This window comes from Pipistrellus hanaki, assembly GCF_964339955.1.
Source record: "Pipistrellus hanaki genome assembly, chromosome: 21".
In the NCBI taxonomy this organism is placed as follows: Eukaryota; Metazoa; Chordata; class Mammalia; order Chiroptera; family Vespertilionidae; genus Pipistrellus; species Pipistrellus hanaki.
The window spans coordinates 2,255,010-2,279,528 of record NC_140523.1 but is presented as its reverse complement, the minus strand read 5'-3'; the positions used below and the strand labels follow the sequence as shown (position 1 = coordinate 2,279,528).

At 46.1% G+C, this 24,519-nt stretch overlaps 1 protein-coding gene across 1 annotated transcript in view; it reads right to left on the bottom strand.

The window, feature by feature from the left end:
- SV2B (synaptic vesicle glycoprotein 2B) overlaps positions 1 to 24,519 on the bottom strand; it is a 40,232-nt gene that overhangs the window by 7,121 nt on the left and 8,592 nt on the right. Inside the window, exons 2-7 of the mRNA XM_084869127.1 lie at positions 10,080 to 10,946; positions 5,644 to 5,824; positions 4,446 to 4,597; positions 4,163 to 4,296; positions 2,779 to 2,868; positions 1,205 to 1,315 (exon numbers count right to left, since the gene is read on the bottom strand). Of these exons, the coding sequence (XP_084725253.1) occupies positions 1,205 to 1,315; positions 2,779 to 2,868; positions 4,163 to 4,296; positions 4,446 to 4,597; positions 5,644 to 5,824; positions 10,080 to 10,530 (1,119 nt within the window). The 5' untranslated portion in view covers positions 10,531 to 10,946. The remainder of the gene's footprint in view (positions 1 to 1,204; positions 1,316 to 2,778; positions 2,869 to 4,162; positions 4,297 to 4,445; positions 4,598 to 5,643; positions 5,825 to 10,079; positions 10,947 to 24,519) is intronic.

The following is a 24,519-nucleotide window of genomic DNA, read 5'->3' as shown; positions in this document are numbered from 1 at the left end:
TAATGAATGGCCTAGGCCCGTGGTCGGCAAACCGTGGCTCATGAGCCACATGTGGCTCTTTGGCCCCTTGAGTGTGGCTCCTTCCACAAAATACCAAGGCCTGGGCGAGCCTATGTCGAAGAAGTGGCGTTAGAAGAAAATTTTACGTTTAAAAAATGTGGCTCTCCAAAGAAATTTCAGTCGTTGCGCTGTGGATATTTGGCTCTGTGGGCTCATGAGTTTGCCGACCACTGGCCTAGGAAGCCATGGAGAGAATGGGCAATGTTATCTCCCATGAGTGTTCCAAGGAAAGCATTTTCTCTTCTCACTGGCTGGCCTCATGCTCTAACAGTCCCACAGCGTCTTCCCTGGAAACACAACAATATCCCATGTGTGTGATCAAAAGCGCACTGAGTGGGCCCTGGCCGGTTTTGCTCAGTGGTTAGAGCATCGGCCTGTGGACTGAAAGGTCCCAGGTTCGATTCCAGTCAAGGGCATGTACACCCAGTGGGGGGGGGTGCAGGAGGCAGCTGATCAAATGTTTCTCTCTCATCAATGTTTCTAACTCCCTATCTCTCTCCCTTCCTGTCTGTAAACAATCAATAATATATATATAAAGATAAACTGTGCACCTATGGATGAGGACAATGGGGGGTGGGGAAAGGGCAGGAACCTGGTGGAGGGGAGCAATGGAGGGGGGGGAAATGAGGAACATTTGTAATAATATGAACAATAAAGATTTATTTTAGCCGAAACCGGTTTGGCTCAATGGATAGAGCGTCGGCTTGGGGACTGAACGGTCCCAGGTTCGATTCCGGTCAAGGGCATGTACCTTGGTTGCGGGCATATCCCCAGTAGGGGGTGTGCAAGAGGCTGCTGATCAATGACCCTCTCTCATTGATGTTTCTAACTCTCTATCTCTCTCCCTTCCTCTCTGTACAAAATCAATAAAATATATTTTTTTAAAAAAGATTTATTTTAAAAAATCAATAATATATATTTTTATATATATATATATTTTTTTTTTAATAGAGAAAGTATGTGGCTCAAGGACTCACAGCAAGTGAGAGGTGGACATGGGCTCGGACCCAAAGGCCCCCATGCAGGGCTGCTTCCTCCCCACCACACTGTCTTGGGCGGATGGGGATGTTCAAGACTTTCTCCCCTGAGGCTACAGCTTCCCACAGAGCCCCGCCTCTCCGCCACCACACGTCCCCAGCTGTACCTGCTTGAACGTGGTCTTGAATCTGACCAGGCAGCGCTGGTACCAAGTTCCTGTTGCGCTTTGGATCTCAAAGAACTCGTCCATTTGCTTGGGGGTCTTGATGTGGGAAACCTGTAAAGCAAAGATGAGTTCGAGGATCTCGCCTCCATTTTGGACCAGATTTTTCCATTTGCGGCTTCATGGGACGGACTTTATTAACGTATAGAGGGCCCGGGGAGCCTGTGGTGACCCCCCAGCTCAGTGATGCTAAACCAAAGGTGTGCACAGCATTGCTTTGGGATTTTTGTCCCACTGCTGGCAAAAATGAATCAGTTGTATCCCTAGTCAAGCCTTGAAGTTAATTCACTAAATTCCCGTGGATAGCTGATTTTCCCACAGGAGGGTTGACTCTACCTTGAAATTCACATGTCTATCTTCAATGGTTATTAACATCACATGAGTCTAGAATACATGTATGCAATACTGTGTGTGTGTGTGTGTGTGTGTGTGTGTAATAGGAAAGTGGGGTTTTCTATGTAGGACATTTTATTTTATTTTAAAATATATTTTATTGATTTTTGTACAGAGAGGAAGGGAGAGAGATAGCTAGGAACATCAATGAGAGAGAGTCACCGATCAGCTGCCTCTTGCACATCCCCTACTGTGGATATGCCCTCAACCAATTGTGTACATGCCCTTGACTGGAATCGAACCCGGAACCTTTCAGACCCCAAGCCGACGCTCTATCCATTGAGCCAAACTGGTTTTGGCTATGTAGGACATTTTAAAAACACGACAGAACAACCCTAGCCAGTTTTGCTCAGTGATTAGAGCATTGGGTTCAGATTCTGGTCAAGGGCACATATCTTGGTTGCAGGCTCCATCCCCAGCCCAGTCAGGGTACCTGTGGGAGGCAACCAATTGATGTGTCTCTTTCACATCTATATTTCTCTCTCTCTGTATCTCTCCCCATCCCTTCCACAATCTCTAAAAAAAAAAAAATCAATGGAAAAAAATCTCCTCAGATGAGGATAAAATAAAAAGCATGCTTATGGCCCTAGCTGGTTTGGCTTAGTGGAGAGCGCACTGGCCTGCAGACTGAGGGGTCCCAAGTTCGATTCCGGTCAAGGGCACATGCCTGGATTGCAGGCTCGGTCTCCAGTGGGGGTTGTGCAGAAGGCAGCCAATCAATGATTCTCTGTCATCATTGATATATATATCCCTCTCTCTCTGTAAAAAAATCAATAAAAATATATATTTTTAAAAATAAATAAAAAGCATGCTGATGAACATTATGAGGCAACATATAGAATACTCATGAGAACTCTTAAGTAACAAGTATTTGCGAATACATGCAATTATGTTATCCCCTCATGAACACAGCTAGTTTTATCTTTCATTATCATTGGTACTGAAAAGGACATCCATCAAAATGCAAGGAACTTATTATGATAAGACTGTCTGGGGTCTTACTCATCATAGACAAATTTTCTGGGGTGTGCTTATATAACAACATCATTTTTCAGCAAACCAGAAAAGGGAAGAGAAGCACCCCCGGCACACACACACACACACACACACACACACACACTCACCGTGAACACCTTCTCCGGGGTCCCCTTAGCTCTCATGTTGGTGTCATGGACTTGCTTGAGAATCATCCAAGCTTCGTCGTGTTTGCCCATCTGGTAAACCAAGGAAAGACAGGTGAGAAGCCCTTTGCTGATGAGTGCTGACACCTGAGTTTGAGGCGACGGGATGTGAACTTGCGACTGCATAGGGCTTGTGAACGATGAGGACACGTTTCTGTCCCCAGCGCACGGTGGAAGGATTATAAGGTTGTGCCTTCAAGATGTAAATGCTCAGTATGAGCATCATTTTGCACTGCAGCTGCTGGAGCTGTAAGGTTGAATGGGCTCCTGGGTGGAGGACATTTAGTCACTGACAGGATAAAGCAAAGATGCCCTCACCGGGGTGGCTCCGTGGATAGAGTGTCGGCCTTCGGACTCAAGGGTCCCAGGTTCGATTCCAGCACATGCCTGGATTATAGGCTAAATACCACCCCCCCCCAAGTAGGGAGTATGCAGGAGGCAGCCAATCAGTGATTCTCCCTCATCATTGATGTTTCTTTTTTTAATATATATATTTTATTGATTTTTTTACAGAGAGGAAGGGAGAGAGATAGAGAGTTAGAAACGTCGATGAGAGAGAAACATCAACCAGCTGCCTCTTGCACACCCCCTACTGGGGATGTGCCTGCAACCAATGTACATGCCCTTGACCGGAATCGAACCTGGGACCTTTCAGTCCGCAGACTGACGCTCTACCACTGAGCCAAACCAGTTTCGGCATCATTGATGTTTCTATGTCTCTCCCTTCCTCTCTGAAATCAATAAAAAATATTTTAAAATCAATAAAAATAAAATACAAAACCCTCTCCCTGCTGCATCTGTCTCCTGGTCAGAGGGAAATTTCACTCTGAAGGAAAGTCAAGGAGGAGGCCCACCCACAAGTGCACTCAGACTTGGGGCCGCACCAGCCTGTGAGTCCTACTGCCCCTCTGCCAGCCCAACCACGTCTGACCACCGCACGCAGCAGACCCCGAGGTGGGGGGCTCCAGAGACTCGTCTCTCAGGACCCCAGGAGCTGCCTTGGGAGCGGAGGGCTCTTGCATGGCTGAGTCCTGAAGCAACAAGCGTCACCCCAGATCTCCCCGGGAGAAACGTCACGTGGCTTTGCAGAGCCTCATTCTCGGGATCCAGAGAGAGTGAGGGGCGGAAGCCACTCAGGCCCCACCTCCCTTTGCCCAGCGCGCGGTGAGCTCCTGAGCCCCCTGCCTAGGCAGTCCGTGAATCCAGGGCAAGCCACCATCACAGACAGCAGAGCGAGGACGAGGGTCTAAGGGGCTGAGGACGCACAGCCAGCTCCGGGCGCTGTCCCACCGTCATTCCGACGTGGGACCGGCGCGCTGACTCTCACCTCCAGCAGAAACCGTGGGCTCTCGGGCATGAACCTCAGGGCCACCAAAGACACGGTGCAGGGCAGCGCGCAGACGATGACAAACACCCTCCAGCTGTGGTAGTGGTAGTGGGTGCCCATGCTGAAGCCCCAGCCTGCCAAGAGGAAATGAGAGGGTGACACGGGGAACTAGGCTGAGGACAGGAGATGTGGTTTGGATGCAGGTGCCATAGTAACAAGGGCGCCGCCCCCCTCCCCCACCCCACCCCCCCCCCCCCGGGGCGATTGAAGCCAGCACGCTCACCATAGTGCGGAATGATGGTCCAAGCCATGGCAGACGCATAGATGCCCCCGGTCATCCAAAAGATGCCCAACCAACTGAGGTGCTCCCCGCGCTTCTCCCGAGACAAGAATTCAGAGAAATAGGCAAACACAATGGGCAGTGCTCCACCAATACTGCAGGAGGGGGTGGGAGGGGTGGGGGGGAGATGCCAGAAGGAAAGAATCAAGTCACACACTGAAAATGGTCACAGCGGAAACCAAGCGGCCTTTACCCCGTCCGTAAGCTCTGGTGTGAAAGAACCAAGTGGATTTGAAAGACGGGAGGAGGCCCTAGCCGGTTTGGCTCAATGGATAGAGCATCAGCCTGCAAACAGAAGGGTCCCCGGTTTGAGTCCGGTCAAGAGCATGGACCTCGGTTGCAGGCTCCTCCCTGGCCCAGGACACGGTTGGATATGTGCAAGAAGCAACCAATCAATGTGTTTTACTCACACCGATATGTCTCTCTCTGTCTTTCCCTCTCGCTTCCACTTTCTCTAAAAATCAATGGAAAAAATATCCTCGGGTGAGGATTTTTTAAAAATATATTTTATTAATTTTTTTACAGAGAGGAAGGGAGAGAGAGCTAGAAATATCGAGGAGAGATAAATATCGATCAGCAGCCTCCTGCACACCCCCTACTGGGGATGTGCCCACAACCAAGGTACATGCCCTTGACCAGAATCAAACACAGGACTCTTCAGTCCTCAGGCGGACATTCTATCCACTGAGCCAAAGCAGTTTCGGCAAAGATATTATTATTATTTTTTTTTTTTTTTAAGAAAAGAAAGACTGACAGAGACAGCGTCATGTTATACTGACATTAACTGAGGGTAACTTTCTAAGGGTAACTCCAATACAGTGTCTTGGAAGTCAGACTAAAACCCAGTCCCAGGATCTTTTGGAGGTACCGCCCAGAGCTGGAGTTCCAGGACAGTAGTCGGCAAACTCATGAGTCCACAGAGCCAAATATCAACAGGACAACGATTGACATTTCTTTGGAGAGCCACATGTTTTAAACTCAAACTTCTTCTAACGCCACTTCTTCAACATAGCCTCGCCCCGGCCGTGGTATTTTATGGGAGAGCCACACTCCAGGGGCCAAAGAGCCGCATGTGGCTCGCAAGCCGCAGTTTGCGACCACTGTTCCAGGAGGGTCCGGCTGAAGCGCCGAGATGACATACCCGATGCCTGAGATGAGTCGGCAGAAGAGGAAGGCGCCGTAGCCCTGCACGAAGGAGGAGATGGAGGCGAAGGAGGCGTTGAGGGCCAGAGACATGCTGAGGACCCTCTTTCTCCCAAGCTTGTCGGCCAGGCCCCCCAGGACGAAGGCCCCTGACATCATTCCGAGGTAGACTATCATCCCTGTTGGGAAAGGGAGGGGCGGGGATGGAGAGAGAAGACAAAACATTAGAGATCGGGCAATGTTTTGGAAAACCCAATGCCCCTTTTATTTTATTTTTATTTTTTTTATTTTGTTTCTCTACAACCTCGCCAACACTTGTCGTTGGTTGATTTATTGGTGATAGCCATTCTGACAGGTGTTGTTTTCATTTGCATCTCTCAGAGTAGTATTTTTTCATGTCTCTTGGCTCTCTGTATGTCCACTTTGGAGAAGTGTCTAAAATTTAGGTCCTTTGCCTATATTTTAATTGGATTGTCTTCCTTTTGTTAAGTTGTATGAGTTCCCTATATATTTTTGAGATTAACCCTTTATCAGAGGTATCATTGGCAAATATGTTCTCCCAAGTAATGGGAGAACATATTATTTTGATGGTGGTTTATTTTGCAGTACAGAAGTCTTTTTATTTTCATGTTTATTTTCTCCTTAGTTTTGATTGTCCTAGAAGATGCATAAGTAAACATATTGCTATGAGAGATGTCTGAGGTTTTGGTGCCTGTATTTTCTTCTAGGACTTTTATGGTTTCATGTCTTACATTTAAGTATTTTATCCATATTGAGTTTACTTTTGTGTATGGTGTACGTTGGTGGTCTGGTTTCATTTTTTTTTTTTTTCAAGTATCTGTCCAATTTTCCCAACACCTATTGAAGAGACTATCTCTACTCCAATGTATGCTCTTGCCTCCTTTGTCAATAATACTAATTGAGCGTAGCAGCTTGGGTCATTTCTGGGGTCTCTCTTCTGTTCCATTGATCTATATGTCTGTTCTTGTACCAGTACCAGAACGTTTTGAGCATCAGCTCAAAAAGTTGTGTTTCCTCCAACTTTGTTCTTCGTTCTTAAGATTGCTGCAGCTTGCCCTAACCCAGTGGTTGGATTTTCTATTCCTTGCTCAGCTTCCTCTTCTTCTGGCACCCCTATTATGCAAATGTTGCTTCATTTCACATTATCCCAAAGCTCCCTCAGATTCTCCTCCTGCTTTTTAATTTTTTTTCCAGTTGCTGCTCTGCTTGGATGCTTTTTTCTACCTTGTTTTCTAATTCACTGATTAGGTCCTCAGCTTCTTCTAATCTACTGTTGAAACTTTCTATTGTGTTCTTTATTGCAGCTATGTCATTCTTCATTTTATCTTGATTCTTACACGTTAGTTAATTTCTCATCGAGACGTTTGAGCATCCTTATAACCATTACTCTGAAAACTGTAGAAAAGCATTTGAAAACACTTGGAATTCACTGCTAAACTGCTGCACACTGTGTATAAAAGTGTTTGAAAACAGTTAGAATTCACTTCTAAAGAGCTGCAAACTGTGTAGAGCAGTGTTTGAAAACACAATTCACGTTTAACAGAGCTGTCAGTTGTGTAGGAAAGTATTTGAAAACACTTAGGATTCATTCTTATTGCATTGGGTTTCAGTAAACTGCTTCACCACAGTTATAATTACTAAATGATACATATTCTAATTATGTGATAATGCTCCAGCAAGTTCCCCAAGTGAATGAAATTATATCACAGTATTTCACAGAAGTTAACAGCTTTCCGCACACTGGGTTAACCTATGTATTCCTTCAAAGTGCGGATCATCTTACCAATAGATAAAGCATGATAACACATAAACAATATATTCATAAACACGACTAGCTAACTCTATCTGAAACTCTCGTTTTCATGCTTTAAAAAGCTACGCATTGTGGAGAAAAGTGTTTGAAAACACTGTATTCTTGACTTAAGAGGTACTTATTGTTTGAAAAAGTGGAAGCACTTGGAATTCTTGTTTTAAGGAGTATGCTTGGTGTATGAAAGTGTTTGAGAACAGTAATAATTACTGTTTTAAAAAGTGTTCATTGTTTAGGAAAGTGTTTGAAAACCTTATTGCATCTAATGCCTCACTATCATGCTGTTCTCAGAATTTCCACAAGAGGGCTCTGTTGCACCTAATCCCATACTAGGGTGCTGTTCTAAAATAAAAAAATAAAAAAATAAAAAATGAAAGAGAAAAAAATACCCTGGGGTGAAGATTAAAAATAAATAAACAAACAATAACCAAAAAACTAATAAAATTGTGTTGGTGCTTAAAAGCTCCACTTGACAGCCTTGCTTCTCAATTCATTTCTTCTGGTTGTGTATATTCAATGCCTTTTCCCTCCAGGAATAATTCTTTATGCAGATTTAGAAATTTATATCCTAATTTTATTTGTAATGACTCTATATCAGAGGCCAGAAAACTAAAGTCTCTAGGATAAGTACTACCCATTGTCTTTTTCTGTAAATAAAGTTTTATTATTATAGCCAAGACCAGTTTGGCTCAGTGGATAGAGCGTCAACCTGAGGACTGAAAGGTCCCGGGTTCGATTCTAGTCAAGGGCATGGACCTTGGTTGCGGGCACATCCCCAGGGTGGGGTGTGCAGGAGGCAGCTGGTTGATGATTCTCTCTCATCGATGTTTCTAACTCTCTGTCCCTCTCTCTTCCTCTCTGTAAAAAAATCAATAAAATATATTTTTTAAATTAAAAAAATAAAGTTTTATTAGAACACAGGTACTAATGTGTTGTGGTGAGTTTTGTTTACATATTGTGTAAGGCTGCTCTTGTGCTACAAAGGCAGAGTGGATTAGTGGTGACAGAGACCATCTGGGCCACAACGCCTACAATATTTTAGAAAACATGTTTGCCACCACTGCTAGAAAGCAAGTCCTGAGGACCAGAATAGCACAGGTATTTCATAGCCTGTCATAAGTCTCTGTGTTTGTTAATACCTGCTCTATGTAAGCTCATTGAGAGTCAAGGATTGTGTCTGTCTAGTTCCTTATTTTCTCCCCAGGGGCTGAACACAGAGATGAGCACGTGGAACACAAGTAGCAAATATTTGTTGAATGACTAAACTACATTGCTAGATAGATTTTTAGTTCTTGGGGGCCATTAAGTCGGTTTCAGTCTTGAGTCAGAACCTGACACCTAGTAAGCTTTCAATAGCTGTATGTTTGCTAAAGGATCCATGGCATAGCCTCTACATTTGGAGGATGAATGGGTTTTGCAGGACATTTAATGACCAGGACAAATCCTTATCCATATTCTGATGAATCTCTTCTCTGCCACAGTTCTCTCTCAAATTTCACAAAATCCTCCCTGCATCAAGACCTGATGGATGACACTGGCTCTGAGGGTGCTCGCCTCATTGATTTGCAAAGCTGGGCCTCTACCCTACAGAATCCATCTGTGTTTCACCACGTGACTCTCAACAGCCTGCAGGCCTCCATGGGTGTGCTCAGCCCAGCATCTATTCCCAAGACATGTAGGCATTGGGCAGATTCACACTTGCACACAAGAGAAACTAGCAGCCGAGTAGATTCTGGAAGGACACAGAGGAAAGCACAGTATAGAAGAGATTTTGGCCTGCCATTCACAAAACATATTTGTCACTTGGGTATGGAAAATGGTTTAGTATGAAGGAGAGAGAGTCTGACCAGCATGGCTCAGGGGTTGAGCATTGACCTATGAACTAGGAAGTCACGGTGTGATTTCCAGTCAGGACACATGCCCAGTTGCAGACTCAATCCCCAGTAAGGGGCATGCAACAGGCAGCCAATCAATGATTCTCTCTCATCGTTGATGTCTCCATCTCTCTCTCCCTCTCCCTTCCTCTCTGAAATGAATAAAAATATATACACATTAATATGAAGGAGAGGAAACTCAGACTCTCAAGGAGGGCACAAGATTTGGAAAAAGAACTAAGAGCTTGCCCTAGCCATTTTTGCTCAGTAGGTAGAGTGCCAACCTGAGGACTGAAGGATCCTGGGTTTGATTCCAGTCAAGGGCACATATGGAAGGCAACCAATTGATGTCTCTTTCTCACATCAATGCTTCTCTCTGTGTGTCTCTCCCTCTCCTGTCCACTCTCTCTAAAAATCAATGGAAAAATATCCTCGGGTGTGGATTAACAGCAACAACCACAACAAAAAAAAAAGAACTATGAGCTTAAGTATCAAACAAAACTGAGTAGAATTCCAAGCTCCAATTCTCATCAGCTGTCTAAATGTGAGCCAATTAATTAATTTCTCTAAGATAAAAAATACCTTCCTGGCAAATTGTGTGTCCAGTGATGATGTTATTATGACAGATTTAAGGTGCCTAACACTGACAGGTGCTACATACACGTACTGTTCTTTCCCCTTCATATTTCAACGCCAGGAAGAGAAGGATCTTTGGAAATTTCCACTTACCAAGCATTCCTTTCTTGGAACTGGACAGGCACATGTCCTTCTCTGCGCTAGGCAGGGCAAAACTCACCACAAACACCTCCACCCCATCAGCCATCAGGGCCAAACCCAAGACGAAAAAGAGGATCCACTGGAAGCGCCCGTGGCCGCACTCGTCCATGATGCTCTCGTACTGATGAGCCAACTGCTCCTCATCTTCCAGCCTCTCCGCCATCAGGTCTGCCTGGGCCCGAAGGTCATCCTCCCTGGAGGACGCCATCTTGGCCTTCTTGGTCTTGACATCATCCGGGTGAGGGATTCCCTGGTACTCCCCCTCATAGATCTCATCCTCCTCGTCATGGCCTTCGGTGACGTCGCTCTGGGCGTCCTCTTCCGGGTTGGACTCGTTGCCGGGATAGTAGCCATCCGTGTGGGCGTAGCCCTCATAGTTGTCCTGATATTTGTAAGCATCCATTCCTTGGTTTCGAAAACTGCGTGGTCGCCTCTCAAGCTATGCCTTGGGCACCGTTGTCTCTACGTTCGGGCTGTTTCAATAACCATCATCCATCCTCCGTGCAGAGGTTTAAATGTAGAATGTGTTTGTGTGACTTCTTAGGTGAAAATAACCCCTGTATTCTCCCCCTGTGTCCCTCAGCTAGAGCAGATCTGTGCAAGGCAAACCTAAGGATCCTTTTGCACTCAATGTCTATTGGAAGTCTGAGATTTTTCCAATCCTGGTCTGTCTCCTTCAGAGATCCAGAGAGGTTGTGTGTTGGAGGGAGGGGGGTGCGTTGATTAGAAATGGGTCCAGCTGCGTTCCTCAACAAGGTGCTGGCAGGAACTGGCAGCTTGCTGACTGGCCTGATTCGTTCTGTTACCAAAGGTTATGGCCTGGAAGTACAAAGAGAAAGAGAAGAGGATTACAAACTGCTAAAATTCTAACAAACACTCTCAGGATGAAATATATTTACCAATGCCAGTGCTTCATGTGGAAGGTGTAGGAAATCTTGATGAGAGAGACATTCAGATTCATGGTGAATGAATGAGGATCGAATCAGTGAGACAAAGAATAAGGGGAGAAAGAACAGGGTCAGAGAAGCCCTCTGAAGTGCTGATTCACCCATAAAAGGGGTCAAATCTTGTATAAGAATGAAACAGCCTGCCCAGTGTAGCTCAGTGACTGAGTATCAACTTATGAACTAGGAGGTCATGGTTCGATTCCTGGTCAGGGCACATGCCCCAGTTGGGGGCTGGATCCCCAGTAGGGGGCGTGCAAGAGGCAGCTGATCAAGGATTCTCTCTCATCATTAAAATTTCTCTCTCTCCCTTTCCTTTCCTCTCAGAAATCAATAAAAATGTATTTTTAAAAATCAAAATAAATTTGATTTCAAAGAGGTTTTTTTCTGATATGTCTTTGAGTTAACATTCAACTAGATGGACAGAATATCTGTTTCAAAAGAAAGCTCCGGGGACAGGATAATTTCCAATATCAGATCTCTTTTAAAATGAAAGAAACTTCTATGAATATTTATTGTTATCAAGGTGGACCCGGAATAATTTTATTATACTGACATTAATAGATCCAGGGTGTATGTCTGTTCTCTTGGGTAGATTTATGCAAAATAGTCTGAGAAATCAAAATAGTCTGAGACACCGTGGTGACATTTTGACTTTGAGCTTCTAAGCAAACATGTGAGGAGATGAAATGCATTTGCTTCTGACTGCCTGAATTTTGAATAAAGTGGTGAAGGTCAGATAAGTTGGATGCCAATGATAAAATGGACCATATGGCTTTGAAGTAGCGAATAAGTCATGAGTCGGCACTTTTCAAGTTCACAAAGAAGCACCTGGCCAGCAGTGGAAAAAAACAAGCTAAAGAAGAGAGAAACTGGGCAAGAAAATGTCCTGGGGTGATGGATCAGAAGTCAGTGTAGGCTCCAAGAGCAGGACCTTGGGGAAAACATGAAGAGTAAGAAATTTTTTTAAGATAAAATATATCTATTTTTTAAATAATTCTTTATTGTTGAAAGTATTACATATGTCCCCTTTTTCCCTCCATCGGCCCCTCCAGCCCGCCCCTATCCCAGGCTCTCACCACCCCATTGTCTGTGTCCATGGGCCATGCATATATGCATACAAGATCAAGAAAGAGGTATTTTAGAGAGCATTAGCAAAGCCAATCCCCCCACCCAAGGAATAAATCTGACCCTAACATTAAAATGAACAGTAATACTAATCCATCAAATCTCACAATAGCTGACATCCTTTGCTCATGAGGCAAAGGTGCTAACAGGTAGCATTTATTGAAAAGTCACTGTGTTGCCGAAACCGGTTTGGCTCAGTGGTAGAGTGTCGGTCTGCGGACTGAAAGGTCCCAGGTTCGATTCCGGTCAGGGGCATGTACCTTGGTTGTGGGCACATCCCCGGTAGGGGGTGTGCAAGAGGCAGCTGGTCGATGTTTCTCTCTCATTGACGTTTCTAGTTCTCTATATCTCTCCCTTCCTCTCTGTAAAAAATCAATAAGATATTTTTTTTTTTAAAGAAAAGTCACTGTGTGCCAAGCATTCATTGTGCTAAGCATTTTACGAGGACATTTATTCTTTAATTCTTAATCTTTGGAGGTGGGACTCACTATCATTCCCATTTTTCACATGAGAAAACAAAGGCACTGAAAAAACTATGTTTTTACATGTTTGCTTAAAAGCTCAAAGTCTAAATGTCACCACAGTGTCTTAAGATTTCTCAGACTATTTTGCATAAATCTACCCAAGAGAACAGACATCTATTAATGTCACTATAATAAAATTATTCCGGGTCCACTTGCTGAAGGACATGTAGCAAATCCACGAGGGTGCCCAGGGACACACCCGGAAATGTGACTCAGAACCCATGCGCTTCACTACAAAACTGTACTTTGGTATCCACCATGGAATAAATTGCTTGCAAGTTGAACAAAACGTTTCATACAGTTCAACCTAATATACTTTTAGATTTAAGGTCTTAAAAATGCCTATTATGTAAATATACATTTACTAAAGGCCCAGTGCATAAAATTCGTGCATTGCAGGGGAGGTCCCCTCAGCCTGACCTGCACCCTCTGGCAGTCCAGGAGCCCTCAGGGGATGTCCCACTGACGGCTTAGGCCCACTCCCTACAGTCGGACATCCTTAGCGCTGCCACAGAGAAAAGAGAGGTTCCTGCCACGGTGGCTATACGCTCCAGCCTTGAGCCCGGCTTCTGCGTTGAGCAACTGCCCCCTAGTGGTCAGTGCGCATTATAGCAACTGGTCATTCCACCATTTGGTTAATTTGCATATTAGCCTTTTATTATATAGGATACCTCTCTCTGTGTGTCTCTAATGTGCAATCCCACTTCCTTCAATAGTAAAATCTCATATTGTGAACCATTCCGGTTCTCACCAAGCCTATCCTTGGTTAGAACCTTCATCACAGGATTGTCCCACAACAGTGGGGATAAGAATCCTGTAGCATCAGGGACTGTCTTAACCTAGGAGTGTTTTCTTCCTTTAAGCACTGCTTCTGAGTAGCCTAAAGCTTTTTTTTTTTTTTTTCAGTTTTATTTTAGCTCCTTATCTCCAAATGATGACTCACCCAATTAACCAATTACATAAACAACGGACAAGTGGAATAATCCATTTGACGACCATCTTGAGGTTGTTACTTCTCTGAGTAGAGGGGTTGTCATCTGTCACTTTCTCCATGTGGGAGTTACGGTTGAACATTTATTGGGTTATTTTTAAAGTAATGTAAGAAAATTCATAGCATCTGGTCTCTTAGAACAGAAAGAATTTAGTTCAAGCTGGATTATAAGTCTCTGCAATCCTTATCGAGAGAGAGAGAGAGAGAGAGAGAGAGAGAGAGAGAGAGAAGAGCAAGTCTTTTGGACTTCCCCATAGACTCAGTTCTACCACTGAATCACTTTTATTACTTTGCTGCACAGCCGCCCGGACATTCATCCAGAGGACAAAGGAAATGAAAGCCCAGCCCCAGAGCTGTGTGAATGGCAATGAGCAAGCAGATCAAAGACGTAAAGAAGCCTCATCCACATTCGCTTGTGATTAACAGGGGGGAAAACAGAGCGGGAGGAAAATGACTGTTTGCCAAGGACAGGATGGAACGCAAATTGAATTTTCCTCCTGGCCTTTGAAAATGTTGACATTTTCATCTGCTCATCATTTCAACATGTCTTGTTTTCACAACTTGCTTAACACCCTAGATAACTGCTTGGGCCCTCTTCCCCACCCCCCACCCCCCAAAAAAACACAAAAAAATAACAAACAAACAAACAAAAAAACACCACACAAGACCATCAGGACTTATTTCATTGCTGGTCTTGTTAAGAAGATACTATATTGCCTGACCTATGAACAAGAAGATCACAGTTCGATATCCAGTCAGGGCTATTTTGGAAAGACAATTCAAAGAGGGGGTAGATCAAGGAAGCAATGATATCTTCAGTAATCTCCATTTTTTAAAATATATTTTACTATTTTTTTACAGAGAGGAAGGGAGAGGGATAGAGAGTTTGAAACACCCATGAGAGAGAAACATCAATCAGCTGCTTCCTGCACACCTCCTATTGGGGATGTGCCTGCAACCAAGGTGCATGCCCTTCGACCGGAATCAAACCTGGGACCCTTCAGTCCGCAGGCCGACGCTCTATCCACTGAGCCACACCGGTTAGGGCCATCTCCATTTTTGATCCATGGAGCAAGGTAGATTCACAAACAGCCAAGCACTTTATTTACTTTTTTTTTTTTTTTTAGTTTTTTATAATATGCTTTTATCTATTTCAGAGAGAGGAGAAGGGGAAGAAAGAGAAAGAAACATGGATGAGAGAGAGAAATATCCATCAGTTGCCTCCTTCAGGTCCCCCACTGGAGATCCAGCCTGCAACCTCGGACCTAACTGGGACTCGAAGCCGCAATCTCTCGGTGCATGAGACAATGCTCCACCAACTGAGCCAGACTGGCCAGGGCAACACTCCACAACTCGAAAACACTCACAGGAACATGGCTAATGCACTGAGTTTTGTCAAAATGCCCAGAGAAAAGAGAGCACACGCAAAGCCACGAAACCGGTCTGTGTGGGCGACGCACAGGACTTTTCAGGAGAGCAAGAGATTGCTCTCAGGAAAGCCGCAGCAATTCATGTACATCAAGAGGAGAGATGATGGCCATTTAAGCAGGCTCCGTGTGCTTTATGACTGCAGGCACAGCCTCTGAGCCCGTTCCCAGCACAGGCTCGGGGAAAATTAGCTGCCAACTTGATACACGACCCGAACCAGCAGACCAGGGCGGTGGAAAGCGTCTGACATCAACGGCAATCTATTGCACAGAGCAAGACTGTTGCCAGAGTTACTGCGGAGGCAGAAAAGGCAGCACGGCTCAGACATTCAAGACTCCATATGCCACCAGCCTAGGTCTCCCACCAGCTCAAAAGTCCAAACAACCCGGCTGGTGTGGCTCAGTGGTTGAGCATTGATCCAGGAACCAAGAGGTCATTGGTTTGATTCCTGATTCCCGGTCAGGGGGCAGCTGATCGATGATATTTCTCTCTTATCGATGTTTCTCTCTCTCTCTAAAAATCAAATATTTTTTTTTAGAAGTCTAAATACCCAATGTGTCTGTGCTCAGAAATAATGAGACAAAGTTACTCTTGTGGCCCAGTTGGTGTGGCTCAGTGGTTGAGCATAGGCCTATGAACCAGAAGGTCACGGTTCGATTCCGTGGTCAGGGCACATGCCCGGGTTACAGGCTCCATCCCCAGCATGGGGCGTGTAGGAGACAGCTAATCAATGATTCGCTCTCATCATTGATGCTTCTCTCTCCCTCTTCCGTGCTCTCTGAAATCAATAAAAATATGTTTATAGTTTAAAGTATTACATGTAGCAGTACATATATCTCCTTTTTCTCCCCACTGACCTTCCCCCAGAATAAAAAAAAATTTAATATATTTTATTGATTTTTTACAGAGAAGAAGGGAGAGGGATAGAGTCAGAAACATCAATCAGCTGCTTCCTGCACGCCCCCTACTGGGGAAGTGCCCGCAACCCAGGTACATGCCTTTGACCGGAACAGAACCTGGGACCCTTCAGTCTGCAGGCCGACGCTCTATCCCCTGAGCCAAACCGGTTAGGGCAATAAAAATATTTTTTAATGTTATTCTTGTGAACTGCTTACTACGTGCTTTACACTATGTGCACAGTGGTTTTAAAACTCAGACCTGAGCCAAAACCGGTTTGGCTCAGTGGATAGAGCGTCGGCCTGCGGACTGAAAGGTTCCGGGTTCGATTCCGGTCAAGGGCATGTACATTGGTTGCGGGCACATCCCCAGTAGGAGGTGTGCAAGAGGCAGCTGGTCGATGATTCTCTCTCATCGATGTTTCTAACTCTCTATCCCTCTCTCTTTCTCTCTGTAAAAAATCAATAAAAAAATATATTAAAAATATATTAAAACTCAGACCTGAGTGATTTCAGTGGACAGATCCCTTACACTGTACTCATCATCCTCAGAGCCCCCCACACACAACACCCTGAGCAACCTGGGGCCCACTCTCTGCACCCCAGAGCCTGGTAGACTTGACCAAGCACAACTAGTTGTGTGTTGCTCTTCCATGTGAATGCATCCCAGAGCCAACGGCTGCATCTGCTAACGCTCTAGGCGCCCTCCGTGAAAACCCGGCCTATTCATCACCGCTTCAGGGAAAAGTCACCTCCTGGATGCACGGTAATTAACACAGCAGAAATAGGCTTGAGGTGTTCATTACAGTGGCTTCCCAGTTTAAAAAAAAAAAAAAAAAATGAGGAACAGGCCAGCTGCCAAAGAAGATTCAGCATCACAGAATAAAGAGAGAAAAGTAGAGAAGAGCAGAATCTCTCTCTCTCTCTCTCTCTCTCTCTCTCTCCTGTCTTTGCCTGAGAGACGTTCCTCTGCTGAGGCGCAAAAGGCTTAGTGGTCTTGGGGCTGGCCACGGGTCAGAATCTCTCTCTCTCTCTCTCTCTCTCTTTCTCTCTCTCTCTCAGCCTTGCCCATGTTACAGCTCCCTAAGGACAGGCCCTTCGCCATTAGAAAAGATGTGCCCATCCATTATTAAGCAGGGCTTTCTATCAGGGAAATGCATGCCATGTTCCTAGCATTCGACATTTTTTTTATTATTATTTATCGCCAGTTCCATCTATTTGGAAAGAATGAGCAGATGCCTCGGTCATTATTGCTTTGCGCATTCTGTTCCTTTCCTCTCCCCTCGCTTTTCCCCTTAATTGCGTTCTATGCCTTTTGGAGTGGCCCCACAGTTTTTGGCTATCCCCCCCCTTTTTTTAATTTTGGTGTTATTTTTTTAAAATATATATTTTATTGATTTTTTTACAGAGAGGAAGAGAGATAGATAGAGAATTAGAAACATCGATGAGAGAGAATCATATATCCAGTGAGCCAAACCGGTTTTGGCCACAATGATTCTTTTATCCCTGTTTGAAGAACAAGCTTGCACTGGACCAGGGGTCCTCAAACTTTTTAAAGTGGGGGCCAGATCACGGTCCCTCAGAGAGCTGGAGGGCCGGACTATATGAATACTAATTCCTACTGTAACACCTCGGCTGCGCTCACTGCCCAAAAAACCTGGCGGGCCGGATCAGACTGCTCTGCGGGCCGCATGTGGCCCGCAGGCCGTAGTTTGAAGACCCCTGCTCTGAACAATATAACAGTCTCACATTCAATTAGGTGGTAGGTGGGTGGGAGGCTGGGTTCCAGACCCTGGCTCACTCCCTGAGCCACTCCCTTGCTCCGACTCTGTGCAGGGAAAAGAGGGGGAAAAAAAAAATCCCCACCTCCAAGCTGCAAAGTTAATTTTCAAGGGAAGAACAGAACAGCTTTTGCATTCTGACACTTCCTCCTCCTGCTCTCACGTCCCACCTTCTCGGAGAACAGCCGCTGAGGATGACTCACTGGTGGGAGAGGATGGAGCCGCTCCTGGGAGGGGCCGGCTGTCGCTGCCAGAGCCGGCGGAGGGCTGGGGATGGGCTCTGTCCCCAGAGGGTGCAAACCCACGCTCTGCCCAATCTCAGGCCGGCTTTGAGCCCTAGAGATCAACCTGAGAAAGATAAGCGCTCACAGATGTGGGCTCCTTTGTCCCCAGGGGATGTGCGCGAATATACCTGGGGGGTGCTTTGCTCTGCAGAGGTCCGCCTGTCATTATTCCCTCCTTCCTCCCAAGTCTCCTCACAGTCCATAAATTACTTGTCATTTCAAGGCGTAGAAAGAGGGAGAGGAGAGGAGAGAAAAGCTCCAAGAACTGCTCCTGACTCCATGAAGCATGGCAAAGGTAACAAAGAAATCCCGGTTAACCCCCTGGGACTATTGGGGTCTGCACCCCAACAGGCAGGAGTCAAAATCAGAACTTTGCTTATAAAAGCATCGTGCGTGCGGGAGCCCAGCAGAAGGCTTAGGCTAACTACCTCCCTCCTGCCCTAGCTGCTTTGGCTCAGTGGGAAGGGTGTCGGCCTGCAGACTGAAGAGTCCCAGGTTCGATTCCGGACAAGGGCACTTGCCTGGGTTGTGGGCTCCATCCCTAGAAGGGAGCGTGTGGGAGGCAGCCCATCAGTGATTCTCTCTCATCATTGATGTTTCTATCTCTCTCTCCCTTCCTCTCTGGAATCAATAAAAAATATATATTTAAAATAAACAAATAAATAAATACCTCCCTCCTTCTTCCCCTCCCCCTACCCAACCTCCCCTCAGGCATCTCAGCTCCCTCCCCCATTCACACACCCTTCTGGGCTGTCCATGGGCCCATCCTGCGTCGGTTATTCCTCTAGGGTATTTATTTTCTCATCCAAGAGGCTATTCGTTTAAAAGAGAGAGAGAGAGAGAGAGAGAGAGAGAGAGAGAGAGAGAGAGAGAGAGAGCTTTTCTTGACCTAGTCGGCAAACTGCGGCTCAAGAGCTACATGGGGCTCTTTGGCCCCTTGAGTGTGGCTCTTCCACAAAATACCACGGCCTGGGCGAGTCTGTTTTGAAGAAGTGGCATTAGAAGAAGTTTAAGTTTTAAAAATGTGGCTCTCCAAAGAAATTTCAATCGTTCTCCTGTTGGTGTTTGGCTCCTGTTGACTAATGAGTTTGCCGACCACTGGCCTAGTCTGTTTGTCTTAATTAGATAGAGCATCGGCCTGCAGACTGAAGGGTCGTGGGTTCCATTCCCGTCAGGGCAAGTATCTCCGTGGGAGGCAGGTGGGAGGAAACCTATGGATGTGTCTTTCTCACATCGATGTTTCTCTCCCTCTCTTTCTCCTCCTTCCATTCTCTCTAAAAACCAATGGGGGGCAGGTGGGAATATATCCTCAGGTGAAGATTCACACACACACACACACACACACACACACACACACACACACGGAGAGAGAGAGAGAGAAAGAGAGAGAGAGAGAGAGAGCGCTTTCCTTGTCTTTTTTCTAAAATGAGGACAGGGTGGACCATCTGCTTTCTGAACACCCACGGAGCCTTTCTGCCAGAGGATGCAAGAACTGCTGGACAGCGCCACTGGCCTGCTGGTCTGGAGAACAGCAACAGCGCATCTGCCCGCCAGCCTCCGCAGAGGGCACCTCCTAATGAGCTTCTCCTGCCATGGCCTCGCCAAGGGTGCCCGCATCTGTTTCCTGCCTGGCCTCTGGCCCTTAGTGAGAACATTCCAGAAATGCTTACATCCACCACCCACGCTCCCCAGCCCATCTCTTCCACAGTTGTTGTTTCTCTAAAGAGAAAGTCGAACCCTAGCCAGTTTGGCTCAGTGGATAAAGCGTCAGCCTGCGGACTCAAGGGTCCCAGGTTCGATTCTGGTCAAGGACATGTACCTTGGTTGCAGGCACATCCCCAGGTGGGGGTGTGCAGGAGGCAGCTGATGGATGTTTCTAACTCTATCCCTCTCCCTTTCTCTCTGTAAAAAAATCAATAAAATATATTAATTTTAAAAAGAGAGAAAGTCAAGCATCCACCTTGAGGTCCCCAGTGCCTCAGAATGGGACTCTATGTGGAGATGGAGCCTTTATTATATATATTGACTTTTTACAAAGAGGAAGGGAGAGAGATAGAGAGCTAGAAATATCCATGAGAGAGAAACATTGATTAGCTGCCTCTTGCACACCCCCCACTGGGGATGTGCCCACAACCAAGGTCCATGCCCTTGACCGGAATCGAACCTGGGACCCTTCAGTCTGCAGGACAATGCTCTTTCCACTGAACCAAACCGGTTTTGGCTGGAGATGGAGCCCAAACAAGGGATTATGTTCAATGAGGACCTTAGGGCTGCCCCCAACCCAATCTAAGGGAAGTGCTTCTGAGAAGAGATTCGAACACATGAAGAGACACCAGAGGTGAGTACACACAGAGGGATGGTCACATGAAGAGGCGTCCGCAGGGCGCCATCTGCAAGCCAAGGAGCGAGGCCTCATGGGAAAACCCACCCGCTGGGCACCTTGAGCTTGGACCCCTCGCCTCCAGAAATAGGAGAGCCAACCTCTGTGAAGCCGCCCAGCCTGTGGCCTTTTGCTGTGTGAGCCCCAGAGAACGAATACACTCTCAAGAACAGATATTTTTGGCATCTCTGGACATCAGAAAGCTGTCGCACGACTTAGAAGTCCCCGGTCCCTCTGTCCCTGGGCCTGAAAAAATCTCTGCTTTGTGGGGTGAGAATGCTCATTTTTTTTTCCCACCAGGACTCGGCTGCTCGGCCTGACATTCAAGGGAGGGTTTCTCACCTCCTGAGGAAGGAGAGGCACTGGCTCCACGGTCCCGAGAGAGTCCCGCCTCCCCCACCCCCACACCAAGAGTCGTGCGTGGATGGACAGTCATGCATCCTAGCCTCACACAGGAAACGCCGCTGGAAGATATGAAGAGGAAAAAAAAAACTGTAACATCACAAATGGCAGATTCGTGACTTCCCTGAGGGAATAAATAGCAAGGACAGATGGGCCCTGGAACAGGGAGGTTTTGTGTAAATCTTAATAAATAACATTTTGATAACTCAATGGATGTGATAGGCATAGCAAACCAGTCCCAGCAAGCCGAAACACGGTTTGCCCACCCTACGATCCTCCCATCAGGAGGGGCCCGAGGTTACATGGATAAATTATTTCGCGAGGATTTACTAGTTCATTATCTCCTCTGAATTGTGTGTCCAGATCTCTTCTCAAAGCTGAACACCTTGCAACGGGGTGGCTTCCAGAGCAATACAGTGCATCTGAGGTGGGTGCAGAAGGGTAGGGAGTGGCATAGATTCCAACTGGAATGGAGACCCACGTGGTTCAAGAGAGCTGATGTTCTTTTTTTTTTTTTTAATATATTTTATTGATTTTTTACAGAGAGGAAGGGAGAGAGATAGAGAGCTAGAAATATTGAGAGAGAGTCATCAATCAGCTGCCTCTTGCACACCCCCCACTGGGGATATGCCCGCAACCCAGGTACATGCCCCTGACCAGAATCAAACCCGGGACCCTTCAGTCCACAGGCCAATGCTCTATCCACTGAGCCAAACCAGTTTCAGCAAGAGAGCTGATGTTCTGCTCTCATTTGCTTCTATGTTGTTGTTGTTAATCCTCACTGGAGGATATTTTTTCCATTGATTTTTTAGAGAGAGTGGAAGGGAGAGGAGAGACAGAAAGAGAAACATTGATGTGATGGAGAGATATCGATTGGTTGCCTCCCACACCCACCCAGACCAGGGAGGGGGGTCAACCAACAACCCAGGTACATGCTCTTGACCGGAATCAAAACCTGGACTCTCAGTCCATCGGCCGATGCTCTGACTGCTGAGCCACACTGCCCTGTGCATCATTTGCTTCTGTTTTTAAGTCAACTCCTCTCTCTCTTGCATGCCCTGTTGGGTTCACCTGGCTGCTGAGTCCATCTTCAACAAGCCAAGAAAAGCATAAAACAGTGAAATTAGAGAATATAATGGACATGAAAGACATGAATAAGAACAGATTCTACCCAGGAGCCATGAGTGACGCCAGAAGACAAAGAAAAACAATAGAAATAGAAATCAAAATTGGATGTTTACTCCGTCACTGGGTTTCCATCCTTGGCTACAGATTGCAAGCACCAGAGGTTTCTTTAACAAATCTCATTTCCAAGCCCTATCTCCATAGAGTTTTGGCTTTAAATACTCACTAATTGTACCAATAAATTTGGATAATTCCAAACCCCCTTGCAGATGCAAGGTTTTGAATAAGTCTCAATTTGTGTATGATACTCGTTTACAACAACCAGAGCCAGGAGGGACATTTGTCACTTGCTAAATGCAGGCAACACCAAGCGGCCCAGATTTCAGCGTGAGAACCAATGAATTCTCATCATATCGAGGTACTCACATCTCAAATGATAATACCTTCCACATCGCTTACCTCCTTTCCTCATCCACTTGAGCTACGTAATCCTACCCGGAGAGCAAAGGGATTGCCAAATTAGGACAAGATGCAAGTTTTTTTTAAAGATAGCTCTTACTCTTGAAAAAAGCGTGTTCCCCCAGAAATGCCAACCCTTTGCTCATTGCCATGCTACGCTGGGTGCCAGAGTTTTATGGATGTATTTTGGACCCCGATGTAGTCTGAAAAAGTGGACTAACTTGGCCGAGCATCCTGCAGAGGATTCCATCTGCTGCCTGCCAGACAGAAGCTGGGGATTAAGGGTAAAAGCTGGAGCCCCAAGCGGATCAGCCAGCATGCCATCCCCCCTCCCTTCACGGCCTCCTATCATTTACCCTGAGAACATGTCTCTAGTAGCTGGATAAGAGACATGTGGAACAGACCTGAACCTGCCCTGCAACATGAAGAAGAATGTCCCCAGTTGGCTGTGAGATAAATAAAGTTTATTATGGAGCCACTGAGACATTTAGTACTGCTTGTTACGCAGCATTACGATGATGATGCAGTAATAGCTAACTAATACACTTGCTTGCTATATGCCCAACATTTTGTTGAACACTGAATAAGTCTCAACTTATTTATCTTAGCAACTGTCTCATGAAGACCATGATGAATATAACCTTCGTTTCACAGATAAAGAAAAAGAGGTGCAGGACATTTAAGCATATCTGGTAAAGGAAGGAGAAAAGTTTCCACTCTAATATTCTGATTCCAGAGTCTACATTCTAACCACCATGGAACATAAAACAGAAGGAGGGAAAGGCGGTCTGTGGTCTTCTAAGTCTGTACTGCACTCTGGTGCTAACCTTGGGCTAAGGTTCTGATGGCACTTATGAGCCTTCTAACAGCACAAGTCTGAGCAGATGCCAAGGGCTGAGGCCATTTTTTCCAGCTCTGTCAGTGTGTGCAAAAGGAATGAGACAGGCCCTAGCTTGTTTGGCTCTGCAGACAGAATATCAGCCCATAGACTGAAGGGGTCCTGGGTTCAATTCCAGTCAAGGGCATCGCTGTTTCTCTCTCTCTCTCTCCCTCCCTTCCTCCTTCTCTAAAAACCAATGGAAAAACACCCTCGGGTGAAGATCAACAACAATAACAAAAAGAATGAGACAGGCTTCCTTTCCAGCATGCATGACCGTTCTCTGAACCTGGAGCAGGGGGAGTCCCAAGGGGAATTCTACCCAAGGAACCAAGCCAGCCTTTGCCAAGCAGCAGCCAGTCATCCGCCACTCTGCCCAGCCTTGCACAGCACATGCCCTCCTCTGCCTGTTTTTATTCTCTCTAAGCAAATATCTCTGGATTTTTTGCTTTTGAATATTATATTATTTCCCAGTTGCCAGCTGCTGGGATTATACAAATAACCTGATAATAGCAAAGCAATATGCTGTCCGGTGTTCAAACACCAGCACACAAAGAAGCCAAGGTTGCCAGGCTCCATTCACAGTCTGCAAAGGAAGGCCGCCCACGCGCTCCAGAGAGCAGAGCAGCAGGCAATTTAGTCCCAGGATGGATGTCTCTCTCTCTCTCTCTCTCTCTCTCTCTCTCTCTCTCTCTCTGCAACTTCCAAGATGTTCTATGCACAGGGACAATGCAAAGTGATGTTCTTTGGCAAATGAACTCATCAGTGAGATCCAGCAACTGACGAGGTTGATACCTCTTTAACCGAAGTCGGTACCTCTGATGGGCAGCAATGGGGCTGACAGGCCTCCAAGGGAGACACAAGCTAGCAATTATAAGGCAAGGGTCACGTCTTCTTTACGGAGAGGAAGAGAGAGGGATAGAGAGTTAGAAACATCGATGAGAGAGAAACATCCATCAGCTGCCTCCTGCACACCTCCTACTGGGAATGTGCCCTCAACCAAGGTATGTGCCCTTGACCGGAATCGAACCTGGGACCCTTCAGTCCTCAGGCTGACGCTCTATCCACTGAGGCACATTGGTCAGGGCAGGGTCATGTCTTCTTTAGTTACCACTCACTCCACTGACTCCCACAGTGGATGGTGAAGAAATATCTGCCGAGCCCAGCCTGTGT